Raw genomic sequence first — 13,352 nt, 5'->3', positions numbered from 1 at the left:
TTCCCATTAGTGGGTACTGAGATACCAGCTTACATACAAAACCTTAACCAAAAATTTCTAAGTCGAAAAGGGGCATAATTTTTTTAAAACGCAAAATAGAGTTATAGAACCTGTGCAATGTAGGTCAGTTTATCGAAGTGAATAAGTGTGTGAAGTTTCAATCTATTCCAACAAGTGGTTACTGAGATACCAGCTTACATACAAAAACTTAACCAAATCGGGACGCGGACGCGACAGACGAATGGGCGAGTCCAATAGCTCTACTATTCTTTGAATAGTCGAGCTAAAACATCAAATGAAGATAAATCTGATTTCAATCATAATTAATTGACAGTCAAGGTATTTTGTACCAGTTAATTGACTGGAACAGAAACTGTGCTTCTTAAGGTAGTTCTGCATGTTTACTTAAAAGAACAGAAAGTGATGGCATTACATCATTTATCTGAAAAACCTAGAATAATGGTCATGATGGTTGGTAGTTATTATGTGGTGACTATAACGTTATGAAAATGTACTTTATTCTGTATATTAAGTGAACAATCAGCACTACTGTCTTTTGGAAATAGATTTTCAGAGGTTTTCATGTAAAATAATTCAAATGATAAAACATAGGAAGCAAATGATATTTTGCTAACTGTGAAAAATTTAGCACATGGACCAACCTATTTTCTTTAACCATATGACTGAAAATAGGCAAATCTACATTACTGTGAAAAGTTTCATTAAAATCTACATTGTGGATCTTTTTATATGCAAAACTGTCATCAAAAGTGTGATTTCTCACATAATCCCACTGAGTAAATTGACTGGAGGACCAATATTTTCAACTTAGTCTAACAAAAAATCAAGCGAGAAATCTATCCTATTTATTGGCAGAATTTTCTTCAGATAAAATGATGCTTTGAAAAAATAGAATTTCATAGAATTTTACAACACTATTTGATTCAAATGTGGAGAACTACCTTAACACTGATATATAATTGCATTTGTATATACATTGTAATTACAACTGCACAGTGAATATAAACATTAAAAGCAGATAAAAATGTCACATTGCACTAGCCCAATTGCAGCCATTCTCTGTGATTTCTGTAAGTAAAAATCTCTGATCAGTATACATACAAAAGAAACTATTTGAAAATGTCAAATACAACAAGAGCTGTCACTATTAGTGACAAATGCCCCCAAAGCAGACCAAAAACAAGAAGCTGCATTCAATAACGCTTGATGCCCCCAGTGGCATCCTTGTCGATGCAAAGCAACCTAAGTCCAAAATGAGGTCAAGGTCAAACCGAAGTCAGGTGATGTTTGAAGATGAGGAATGGTCACAGGTTACATCTGTATTAGTATCAATTCATTCTTGTAAGCGGTATTGATGCTAGACGAAACGGTCCCATTTGGTAAACCAAGAGATGGCCCATATAAAGCAACCTAAGTCCAAAATGAGGTCAAGGTCAAACTGAGGTCAGGTGATGTTTGACGATGAGGAATGGTCACAGGTGACATCTGTATTAGTATCAATTCATTCTTGTAAGCGGTATTGATGCTAGACGAAACGGTCCCATTTGGTTAACCAAGAGATGGCCCATATAAAGCAATCTAAGTCCAAAATGAGGCCAAGGTTAAACTGAGGTCAGGTGATGTTTGAAGGTGAGGGATGGTCACATGTTACATCTGTATTAGTATCAATTCATTCTTGTAAGCGGTATTGATGCTAGACGAAACGGTCCCATTTGGTTAACCAAGAGATGGCCCATATAAAGCAACCTAAGTCCAAAATGAGGTCAAGGTCAAACTGAAGTCAGGTGATGTTTGACGATGAGGAATGGTCACACGTTACATCTGCATTAGTATCAAGTCATTCTAGTAAGGGGTATTTATGCTAGACAAAACAGTCCCATTTGGTTAACCTCGTACGGACGGACGGACGAACGGACAGGACAATCACTATATGCCTCCCACATCAGTAGATGCCAGGGGCATAAAAATCACACATCACACATGATCTTGGGTTAGGGTTAAGGGTAAGACATCGTTTTGTAACCTTGACCTGAGAGACCCGGGTCACAAGCGCAACACACCTTCTCAATATGGTTATCATTTGTGTCAAATTATTTTCAAATCCCCCAATGAATGTTGAAGCTACAGCCCGGACAAGAATTTACAAGGATGCACACACATATGGACAGACAGACAGTGTGATTTTAATATACCCACTTTTGGGGGGCATAAAAATATTTAAATTTCAAATAACATCTACCTACAGTGGCATCAATAATGTGCAAAATTTAAACTAAGCAGGGAATAACAATGCCAAAAATACTAGTCAAAATAGTTAAAATGAATAACAATGCAAGCCATGCAAATACTTTCTGTCCAAACTTTGACTAGTGTTAATTGCAGCAGTATTAAACATATAGGCAAAGCATTGAATACTTGGGTGAATTCTAAGATATGTTCAACTGTAATATGACTGAAAAATCATGAAATTATTACAAACAGGAAGTCAGAATACAAATAAAAAATTAAGGTACCTGTTATTAAACCCAGTCACTTAAAAAGATTAAGATTATCAGTGTGCCTGGGCCTTAACTATGAGCAATTTGTGGAAACAAACTGGAAACTCGAGAAGACATATTGTCTTGGGTGTTACACCTTGAACTTCTAAGTGAAGCTTGTTTAAAATTTAGATGCAGTGTACAAAATTATGATACTTAAATTAGTAAAATTACTAAAGAACCATAATTTCTATCACATAAAAAGAAAATATTTGATTCCTTAACAAGAGCACCACAATGTGGAGCAATATACACCTGAAGGTATGACCTTTGACACCTAAGAGTGACCTTGACCTTACAGCGAGCCATCCAAAACATGAGCTCTGCATATTGTCTCGATGTGGTGAACATTTGTGCCAAGTTTCTTTAAAAATCCTTCAAGCAGTTCAAAAGTTACAGAGCGGACACGAAACAAAGTCATATGACCTTTGACCCCTAAGTGTGACCTCGACCTTGAAGCGAGCCATCCAAAACATGTGCTCTGCATGTTGTCTCGATGTGTTGAACACTTGTGTCAAGTTTCTTCGAAATCCTTTAACCCATTACCCCATGGATACGTGTTTTAACACAATTGCGACCAGTGAAGATCAAGATCAGCCTGCACATCTGTGAAGTCTGATCAGGATCTTCACTGTTCGCTTTTCAGTCAGAAATGCTTTTATGAATATAAAAGTGAACAGTGGAGATCCTGATCAGACTGCACGGACGTGCAGGTTGGTCTGGATCTGCACTGGTCGCAAATGGGTTAAAACTCGTATCCATGGGGTAATGGGTTAAGGAGTTCAAGAGTTACAGAGCGGACACGAAATTGCTAACAGACAGATGGACACCGGCGTCATAACATAATTATGTCGCTTCGGGCGTATAATAAAGGTAATCCAATTTCCAGCTGCAAGCGGGATTTGGACAAAAAGAAACAATTCACCCTGATAAAGTGTGCTCCACGAGTCTAAAATCAATTGTATGTCAAATGCTGACCAAACCAGGGTTCATACAGACAAGGCCAAGTCAAATTCAAGGACTTTTCAAGGACTTTTCAAGCACTAGTCTTATAGTTTTCAAGGACTTATTCAACCATAATACCGTGTTACTACCTGCTGTGATTCTGCATCCCAAAACCTAATATGAAGATCCATCTGTTTTTCTTGCATCTTTTTATTTCAAGTTTCATCAATCAGAGCGACAAATGGTCCCCTGATCTTTTCAGTCAGTAAGCTTTTAAAGTGGCCAAATACACAGATATAGGCAGTTTTTCTTTCACCAAGAGCAAACTTTTTCGCTATTTTACTGTCTGGAAACATGGTTTGAAATATTTTATTAATGTTTTCATTGGACTTGTTTAAGGTATATTTCTGGTTTGCATTGTCCATATAATTTCTGCTTTAAGTACATTATTTTTTTATACTTAGTTTGAAATACTAGCACTCGATGATGCAAACAGAATGGTAACTGTTTGGGGTGGGGGTACCGTAAGACTGTCACACACTTTCCCATTACGATAAGAATTGCGATTCATGCTCCGTGACGAATTGACGCCATTTTAGTCAGGGGAGACAACGCTAAACAGAAAGTACGAAACATTCGTACCCAAACTTTGCTTTCGTCCCGAACACATTCGACCTTTTTTTATTACAGCGTTTTCGTAGCTCTGCCCATTGTTCGAAACTTGCCATTTTATTCTAAAAGATTTACTTTTGGTTTTTGGGGAGATTTTAATTGTCTAGCATACGACAAAATAAGAAATTCAAGTACTTTTCAAGGTCTTTGGGCAATTTTCAAGCACTTTTCAAGACAAATTGTGTTTTCAAGGACTTTTCAAGACTGCCCTTCATTTTCAAGTACTTTTCAAGCCTGTGCGAACCCTGCAAACTTATTCCATTAACAAAACAAGAGCTGTCCGTAAGACAGCCAAGCTCGACTATTCGAAATATTGTCCCAGAAGCAGGAAAAATATTACCCAAAAAGGTTAAATATCAAAAGAGTTTTAAGTTCAAAAGGGGGAATAATTTGACCAAAATGCATATCAGTTATGGGACTTGCTGCTATCAACTAGTTTTATAACCCCGAAGGCACATGTGAAGTTTCAATTCAATATCTGCATTAGTTTTGGAGATAGAAACTTGCATGTAAAACTTTAACCAGAATTTTCAAAGTCCAAAAGGGGGCATAATTTGCCCAAAATACATGCCAGAGTTATGGGACTTGACCCAGTGAGGTTGGTAATTGATCTAGAAAAAGAAAAAATAAGTTTCAAATCTATATGCCTTTTAGTAATAGCTGTATGTACTTGCACGCAAAACTTTAACCAGAATTTTCTAAGTCCAAAAGGGGGCATAATTTGGCCAAAATGAAGGTCAGAGTTATGGGACTTGCTGCTATCAACTAGTTTTATAACCCCGAAGACACAATGTCATGTGAAGTTTCAAATCAATATCTGCATTAGTTTTGGAGATAATAACTTGCATGTAAAACTTTAACCAAAATTTTCTGAGTCTAAAAGGGGGCATAATTTGCTCAAAAAACAATTCAGAGTTATGGGACTTGACCCAGTGAGGTTGGTAATTGATCTAGAAAAAGAAAAAATAAGTTTCAAATCTATATGCCTTTTAGTAATAGCTGTATGTACTTGCGCGCAAAACTTTAACCAGAATTTTCTAAGTCCAAAAGGGGGCATAATTTGGCCAAAATGAAGGTCAGAGTTATGGGACTTACTGCTATCAACTAGATTTATAACCCCGAAGACACATGTGAAGTTTCAAATCAATATCTGCATTAGTTTTGGAGATAGTAACTTGCATGTAAAACTTTAACCAAAATTTTCTAAGTCTAAAAGGGGGCATAATTTGCTCAAAATACATGTCAGAGTTATGGGTCTTGACCCAGTGAGGTTGGTAATTGATCTAGAAAAAGAAAAAATAAGTTTCAAATCTAAATGCCTTTTAGAAATAGCTGTATGTACTTGCACGCAAAACTTTAACCAGAATTTTCTAAGTCCAAAAGGGGGCATAATTTGGCCAAAATGAAAGTCAGTGTTATGGGACTTGGTGCTATCAACTAGTTTTATAACCCCGAAGACACATGTGAAGTTTCAAATCAATATCTGCATTAGTTTTGGAGATAGTTACTTGCATGTAAAACTTTAACCAAAAGTTTCTAAGTCCAAAAGGGGGCATAATTTGCTCAAAATACATGTCAGAGTTATGGGACTTGACCCAGAGAGGTTGGTAATTGACCTAGAAAAAGAAAAAATAAGTTTCAAAGCTATATGCCTTTAATAGATGGCTGTATGTACTTGCATGTAAAAACTTAACCAAGGTGTGACGTTGACGCCAGGGTGAGTAGAATAGCTAGACTATTGTTCGAATAGTCGAGCTTACAAGAAACAAAGGGGAAGTCTGGGAAATAATTATGATCCCAACAAAATTTTAATAACGTGGCGTGGACGTATTGGTCGAGAGGGCTAAGACGCTTTCCTACGGAAGTGAAGGCCCCTGGTTCGAATCCTGGCTACTCCCATTGCAGTGTGTCCTTGGGCAAGGCACTTTATCACGATTGCCTCAGTCGACCCAGCTGTAAATGGGTACCAGCAAATTGCTGGGGGTGAGGTATAATTGGTTTTTAACTGTTCTTAATATAGGGTCGCAGAAAAGCTCCAGAGAGTTTATGTTAATTGTTTCACCAAGCGACGGTAAATAAAACTTACCTTTACCAAAAAAAAAAAAAAATAATAAAATAAAAAGAAAAAAATTAATAAATTTTTTAATTACGTATGTACATCTACTAATCACAAACGTTCGTCTGAGAAAGTTTGAACTAAAGCTGCCTTATAACTTTGAAATGTAAGACTTCTGAGACATGAAAAAGACCTATCTTAAACAATTCCCATCAAAGACCCATGAAGCCGGAGCTCGACATTTCTAGCTGTGAACCATTTATCAGACTACGAAGGTTCTACAGGGTCAAGGTCAATTTTTATTTACACCATACATGTAGGTTAACATACAGTGATAGCGGGGGAAAGTGATTTCATATTTACAGTGACTACAGTAGAGAACCGTAAATTGTAATTTTTACGAACGAAAGTGTTTTTTTTTGTAGAAACTCAAACTGATGAAAAAAATTAAGCTGACTCAGACATAAGACTACTCTGTTTCAAAACATATATCAGCAACCCGAGGGTGACATATATCAGCAACCCGAGGGTGACATTTATCACAATACCGATATCTGTCATAATACCGATATATCATGTTGATATATATCACGACATACTGGTAATTCTGATATATATCATGATACCGTCTCTAATACTGAGAAAGAAATCATACATACACTGTTGTTTTATGATCACGGTCCTGTATATCATCACTGTAATGAAAACAGAATTAAGTCTTGTTGCATTATGCCCATATCAAAATAAAAAAAAAATATGCATACTATATAAAAAAACCTTTCCTGAAATGTAAGCTATTAGTATTACATAAAATCAGGAATATGCAATTTATTTAATAATACTTTGATCTGGCTATTCTAGGCTGGAAATAGAAGTTCTGTTAATTGCAAAGTATCGTTAAGTAATACGTAACAGAACATAAAATGTACTAATTTTATATTCGCAGCAGTATTAATGCAAAGGAAAAAGCCGAATGCTAAGTCTCATAGAAAGCCAGCAAGCCAAGTCATCAGAGTATATGACAAGGAAGTAATTTACATGCATGTACGTCTTAGTTTGTAACTTACACTATGACTGAAAACTGGTTTCCAGTTTCAATCTTAGTGAACATATCCTCATTAACCTTTAGCCTGCTAAAATACTAGTTCACCAAAAATTTACAGACCGAATAGTGAACAGTGCAGACCATGATCAGCCTGCACGGATGTGCAGGCTGATCTTGGTCTGCATTTGTCGCAAATGCAGAATCACTCGCCACCAGCAGGCTAACGGTTAACACACTTTGAAACCAAATAGCTTCCAAAGTAAAACTAACGTAGCAAATATATGGCCTTAAAGGTGGTTAATCAGATTTTGGTCAACTTTCAGATTTTTTTAAAACTTTACCAACTGATAATTTACACTTCTTTGTGTTTATCAAGTTCTTAATACACATCAGATTTTCACTGGAAGAATTTTTAAACTTTGATTTTCCTATCCTGGTTGCCCAACCAAGATAGCGTTATTTTAGCATAAGTATAAATTTAATAAACATACATTGCCTAAGGAATGTTACGAATATAAGCACTACTGTATTAGAGTTGTAAAAGATTTGCATTGACAAGAACATATTTTGCTAAATTCATTAGAAATGCAAGTTTATAAAATTATTATTACCTCCCTTTGTCTATCTTGGTTGCGCAACCAACACAGATTTAAAAGAAATCAGTTCCAAAGCTACACTTTGTTTCAAAACTTGCCATTTGTTTCAGCTAGTTGTAATATTCCAATATATATCAAATGCAAATGTAAAACTAGAAATTATATTGAAATTAAAAGAAATAATCCATTTTTTTTAAACACTTCTGTGTTAAAGGGAGATAATTACAAAATTTCTTAAGAAGTAATAAATCATACATTTCCAATAGGGATCTAACTTTATGTAATGGGTCTTTTTGTTCCTTAAATAAATCTCTAACAGAATATATGAATACTGAAAATTGTCAGAAAATGTTCCTCAAATGTGACTGACCACCTTTAAAAGCAAAATATAATGCCTCTCTCTGATTAAAATAAAAAAATAAATATCCAAATAAACAAAAATATCTTTGCTCAACATAAACAAACAAATGATTTTTCATACACTGAGATAAGGAAAAATTGTGGATAATATGATGTTTCAACAACGACTTATAGAATATTATCGCACATAATGGAAGCAAGTTTCATCATGCTATTTGACGTTTGTGATTTTATAGAATGCAGCAGCATATCAACACACATCGTTGAAGTAGTTTCACCCAAGCTGTATAACAAAAAAATAACAACCAAACATAATGTAATGTAAACAGAGCATTGCATTCATCAATACAAGGGGGCTAACATGTCTCATTAAAAAAATTTGGAAAATAAAATTCTGTTTCTTTTCTCCAAACAATGAAAAAATCTCAGAGTGACCAGAAAAATAGTTAAACTGGCAAAGTTCCAAAATTATGAACGTATGAAGACCAGTCTCAAACAGCAACTTTACCATTGGTCAATTCATAATTTGGCACTTTAACAACCAATCAAATGCTGAGGTTCCAAGACTGGTTTCCAAACTTTCTAAAAAAAAACTGGTTTCTCAAATTTTATATAGATAGTACTTCTAGATCAAGATCAAACTGCCTTATTTTCCTATATAATGTTTTGCATTCAAAACATTTCCTTTATTGGCAGAGGCTCAAAATTAATTTTATAAATAATGACTCACACAAACACATTGATAACTAATTTGACATTTCGAAACTGTCCCACAAACACAGATAAACAAAAATAAAATATTTTATTCAGAGTCCTTGGTAAATATTGACAGTATGACTTTAAAGCTACATGAATCTGCACATCTGTCCTTTATGAATATCAAAATAAAATAAAAAACAACAGTCTTAAGTTCAATGTAAAAATAAAACAAAGTTGTTTGCAATATCAAACAAATAATAAACAAGATATTTCACATAAGGTAGTGTTATTTCTATAGCAATGCCGTGGCGTGTCCCACCCATCCCTTTTGAAATGTTGCAATGCACCTTTGATATTTTACTTAATCCCATATTTTACTTGTTGCGCTCAACATGCATTGCTGATTTTTGGATGCGCAGATTACTTCAATGCGTGCAAACACAGGTAATAGATATCCTGGAGTGTTCAAATCAATTGGTGAGAGTATTGATTTAGTATACTATCAAAAAGGTGCCAATGAACAAAATGTCTGTATAAACATGGAAAAATGCAACCGCTGCTACAGTACGTTTCTGCATTTAGAACAGACCCTGCTTCTTTTAGATAGCACCCTGTCCTTTTTGAACCCTAGATATAACACTATACATATCTGATATGCCAAAGAGGAACGATATGCATGTGGGCCAGGATTTATTTAATATAGTTAGGGTCCTTGTCTGTGACCTTGACTGTAAAGACAGAGCTCTTGAGCGACACACACTTCACCATCATCAGCAACTGTTTCACTGTAATCTGTTAAATCCTATAAAACTATATTTGGACAGTACTGCCTTGACACACCAACTAACTTTTACATGGTGCCATTACTGTGTACTTCGCTTTGAAATGTCACTACATGTATTGCAACCCGATGAATCAATAAACAGTGCAATGTAACACAACTGTCATTGGGCACCACATTATTGATATACAATTTAAAGAATATGAGCTACCATGTTAAAGATATCCAACGCGCAGAATTCACTAAAATAATTTATTTGTAAATACAAACATTAAATGTCAAATACTAAGGAAGAATGAACCTAATTTGCTTTTGTTTGACATTGCAAACAATACCTGCAAAAATAACACATAGAACTATTCTGTTAGAAGTAACAGTATGGAAACATTGATGTAAAACCCAACACATACTTTATGTGTCATTATAAATTATAATTGTTCAATAGTTTTGAGCTATTGTAACTTAAAACAAAACTTCTGAGTTAATTTTTGGTACCTTTTTGCAAGAGGTATTTTTGCTTTCCAGTTGTTGAAGCTGCCAGAGACATAGACCTCTTTGCCTCCACCTTCCCACTTAAACACAGTCGGCAGGAGTCTTTCTTCTTTCTCACGATTGTCTGTTTGGCTTAATGTAGTTGCTGCCCTAGCTCTCTGAAATAAACTGGTTGTTTAAAATGCTGCAGACCGCCTCTAACCTCAAAATGTATTTACTACATACAGTCAAACCTATATTAAGCAGCCACTAATGAGAATGACACGATCTGACTGCTGAAAGCAAGTGGCTGTTAAAGGCAGACTGAAATTAGAGCAAGTCAACTTAAGAAATTATCTTGTTGCTTAACCCCAAGTGGCTGCTTCATACAGATGGCCTCTAAGACAGGTTCAACTGTAGATGTTAAACATTTTCAAATTACACAGATGTGTAGACATAGAATCCTTTATGTAATAATTTAACAACAATGTCTTCCCATAACAAAAAATTATCTTTAAAATGCATACATTTCAAGCCCATCCCAACTTGAAAGGTGCTTGCCAGATGAAAAGGATAATTGTGCATTTAAGGGAAAAAAATATAGGAACAGGGCCATAGTTTCCTTAATTTTAACTGTAACAGAGGACAGTAATATAGGCTGAACTTTGGTGGCTTCCAAACCTAAAATTGAGTCAGTATTTCTTAGTTTGTGGAATATAAATCAGAATGCCCAAAGAACAACCAAAAATAAATTCATTTATAATATTCAGGGCCTGCTCTGCCATTAGCCATTGTAGCCAAAGGCTAATGATCTGCCACTCTGGCTACACATTTTTCAATTTGGCTACAAATTTGATGGTCCATTTTGTAATTTTAAGCATATTTATATTGATTTTAATAGCTTTTTCTTTATTTGGCTACAGCCAATTATTGACCAGGACAGGCCCTGTTAAATATTAACAGGACGTTTCTCTGACACAACTGGGGACGAAAGTATCTGTTCTTCAATTCAGAAGTGTAACATGTTATAAGTATGAAAAGCCCTGCATTTTCAACAATGTTTGATGATGTTACTAAGGAGGATAACAATCTATCTGCACTAAGTGTGAACAGCACACATCACTATTTCCAATACTGCACCTTTACACAAGCATTCCTACTGCAGAATAATCACTGTTACAGTTGGAACTATGCCCAAGATTATGTGACCTATACCTACATTTGAAGTTGAGCACTTTACTTTTATGTCCAAGATATTGTGACCTAACTCAGTTTGTCAAAGTATTTGAGTGAAATCTTATTGAACACTGCATTTAACTAAAAAAAAAAAAAAAAAATGTTAGGCTATATTAAACCAAAAACACAGTTGGAGGTAGTAATAATATTACAACTTGGCAAGATACAATTAATATTTTACGCTGGGAAAAGATGTAGAAAATCAATAGATTCGCTAAAGAAATTATAAAAGACAGTAAATGCACTGTTACTGTCAAAACATTCTTAGAAATAACTTCCTTTGTTGACAACCTTAATGTCACAATAAAAACATATTAAATTACACAGAAATTCAATCTAGTGAAATTCAGTCAAGTGGAACAACTTTATAGCAACTTTATAGCTATAAAAGACAAATTTGAGTGAAAGATTTGATTGATAGCATTGTCATTATTCTAATTTCCTCTTTTATCTATGATCAAACCCAAGGTCAAAGAGTAACATTTGAAATACTGAATAAACAATATATCAAACCGTTTAATAAAGACCATTAACTTTCAAACTTAATACCATAGTCTAGTAATGATTAATCATATTCTAACGTAACAAAAATAAAATCAATCATTGCTCACAAAAGTATAAAGTCACTTCCTGGAAATATATTGATGCAAATCTTACCGTAAAACTTCTATCTGAAAGTCTTCTTGATTCAATTACTTTCAAAAATGCATTTAAGCTGTCCTTTGACTCATCTTTTTCTGCCATAATATGGCAACAATTTAAAATAAAATTTGAACACACAAGGCTGATTCATGATGAGATTTACAGGAAAACATACACACATATTTTGTGACTTTCAGAATATAAACATCTCTGTCCTTCACCTTTGCTGAAAATTATAATAATTCAAGTCAATCAGCCAATAGGATAAGTCCTTACAAATGTTGAAAGAAAAGACATAAACAAGAGGCCCAGAAAATAATGACATAGTACAATTACTATAAAGAATTAGTGTTTTATTCAATATTGTATCAGTGTAACAAGACACACATATCCAACATATCAGGTTGAAAAATTAAATTGAGAAAACTGATTATAAACAGAAAGTAGGTCAACATAAAAACATGGGTGCACAGCTGATAGAAATTGCAACTTGTTTACCCTTTGGTATCTGGGAAGCACCTGTTCATAGCCATAACTGTAATCAGTTTCGTATTGCGGTGCATCAATAAACCTGCCAGCTGTCAAAGATGGCCCCGAATCGTCTCCTGAAATATGCCTTCCTTTCTGAGACGTATTCCCCATCGCTATAACGATTGGCTGGCAGCGCGGAGGAGAAAACGCGAATCTTTTAAAGAAATCCGTTGTGTATGCTTTAAATTGTCTGTAGCTTAAAACAACAATACGGACTTTCTTTGTTGATCAAAAGCTGAGGGAAAAGTCTGGGAAACCGCAGGAAATGAAGTTCAAAACACAAGATTTTCACATGTCCTTTACACCTAAATCAAGGTGGCACTCTAACCATCTGCTAATTTCATCATGTCAAGTCACAGAATAGCATTGTCACTATATTACCAAACGCATGAATCACTCAAGAATGAAGTCGAATTCCGTTAATTACGGTTTGTAAACACCACTTTGCTCCGTCGTACGTCAGGGGAATAAACAAATATGGCCGATTAATGTCATGCTCTCGGTGTAAACACACGTTATACCCGATCAAAAGATCCGATGTTTACTAAAATTGAGGCTCTGCAGGGGGTAAAGCCTATTAAAAACAATTTTTCAGTCTGGCTCATGGTCATATTCAATAAAAAGTTGTTGATTCAATATGGTTATACTTTAATTAGGCATACAATGTATGTAAAGGAAAACAGGATCTAAAGCAGATAGATTTAGTAAAGATTCATGTAAGAATGCACGTTTTCAAAATCTAAGATACGTGATGCCAGCC

At 34.9% G+C, this 13,352-nt stretch overlaps 1 protein-coding gene across 9 annotated transcripts in view; it reads right to left on the bottom strand.

Annotated features, from left to right (window-relative positions):
- The window catches only part of LOC123533430 (5'-AMP-activated protein kinase subunit beta-1-like), a 47,225-nt gene extending 34,120 nt beyond the window's left edge, over positions 1 to 13,105 (bottom strand). For 2 of the 9 annotated variants that reach the window (XM_045315104.2, XM_045315099.2), the window contains exons 1-2: positions 12,560 to 13,103; positions 10,208 to 10,362 (exon numbers count right to left, since the gene is read on the bottom strand). In XM_045315104.2, the coding sequence (XP_045171039.1) occupies positions 10,208 to 10,362; positions 12,560 to 12,703 (299 nt within the window). In that variant the 5' untranslated portion in view covers positions 12,704 to 13,103. Of the gene's footprint in view, positions 1 to 6,890; positions 6,927 to 10,207; positions 10,363 to 12,076; positions 12,521 to 12,559 lie in introns of those variants that run through there. The other 7 variants (XM_045315111.2, XM_045315118.2, XM_045315077.2 and 4 more) reach the window with 6 other exon arrangements.
- Positions 13,106 to 13,352: the final 247 nt, after the last annotated feature.

Source organism: Mercenaria mercenaria, chromosome 1 (genome assembly GCF_021730395.1).
Source record: "Mercenaria mercenaria strain notata chromosome 1, MADL_Memer_1, whole genome shotgun sequence".
In the NCBI taxonomy this organism is placed as follows: domain Eukaryota; kingdom Metazoa; phylum Mollusca; class Bivalvia; order Venerida; family Veneridae; genus Mercenaria; species Mercenaria mercenaria.
The sequence above is the reverse complement of the archived record's forward strand: the minus strand, read 5'-3'. Positions and strand labels throughout refer to the sequence as shown.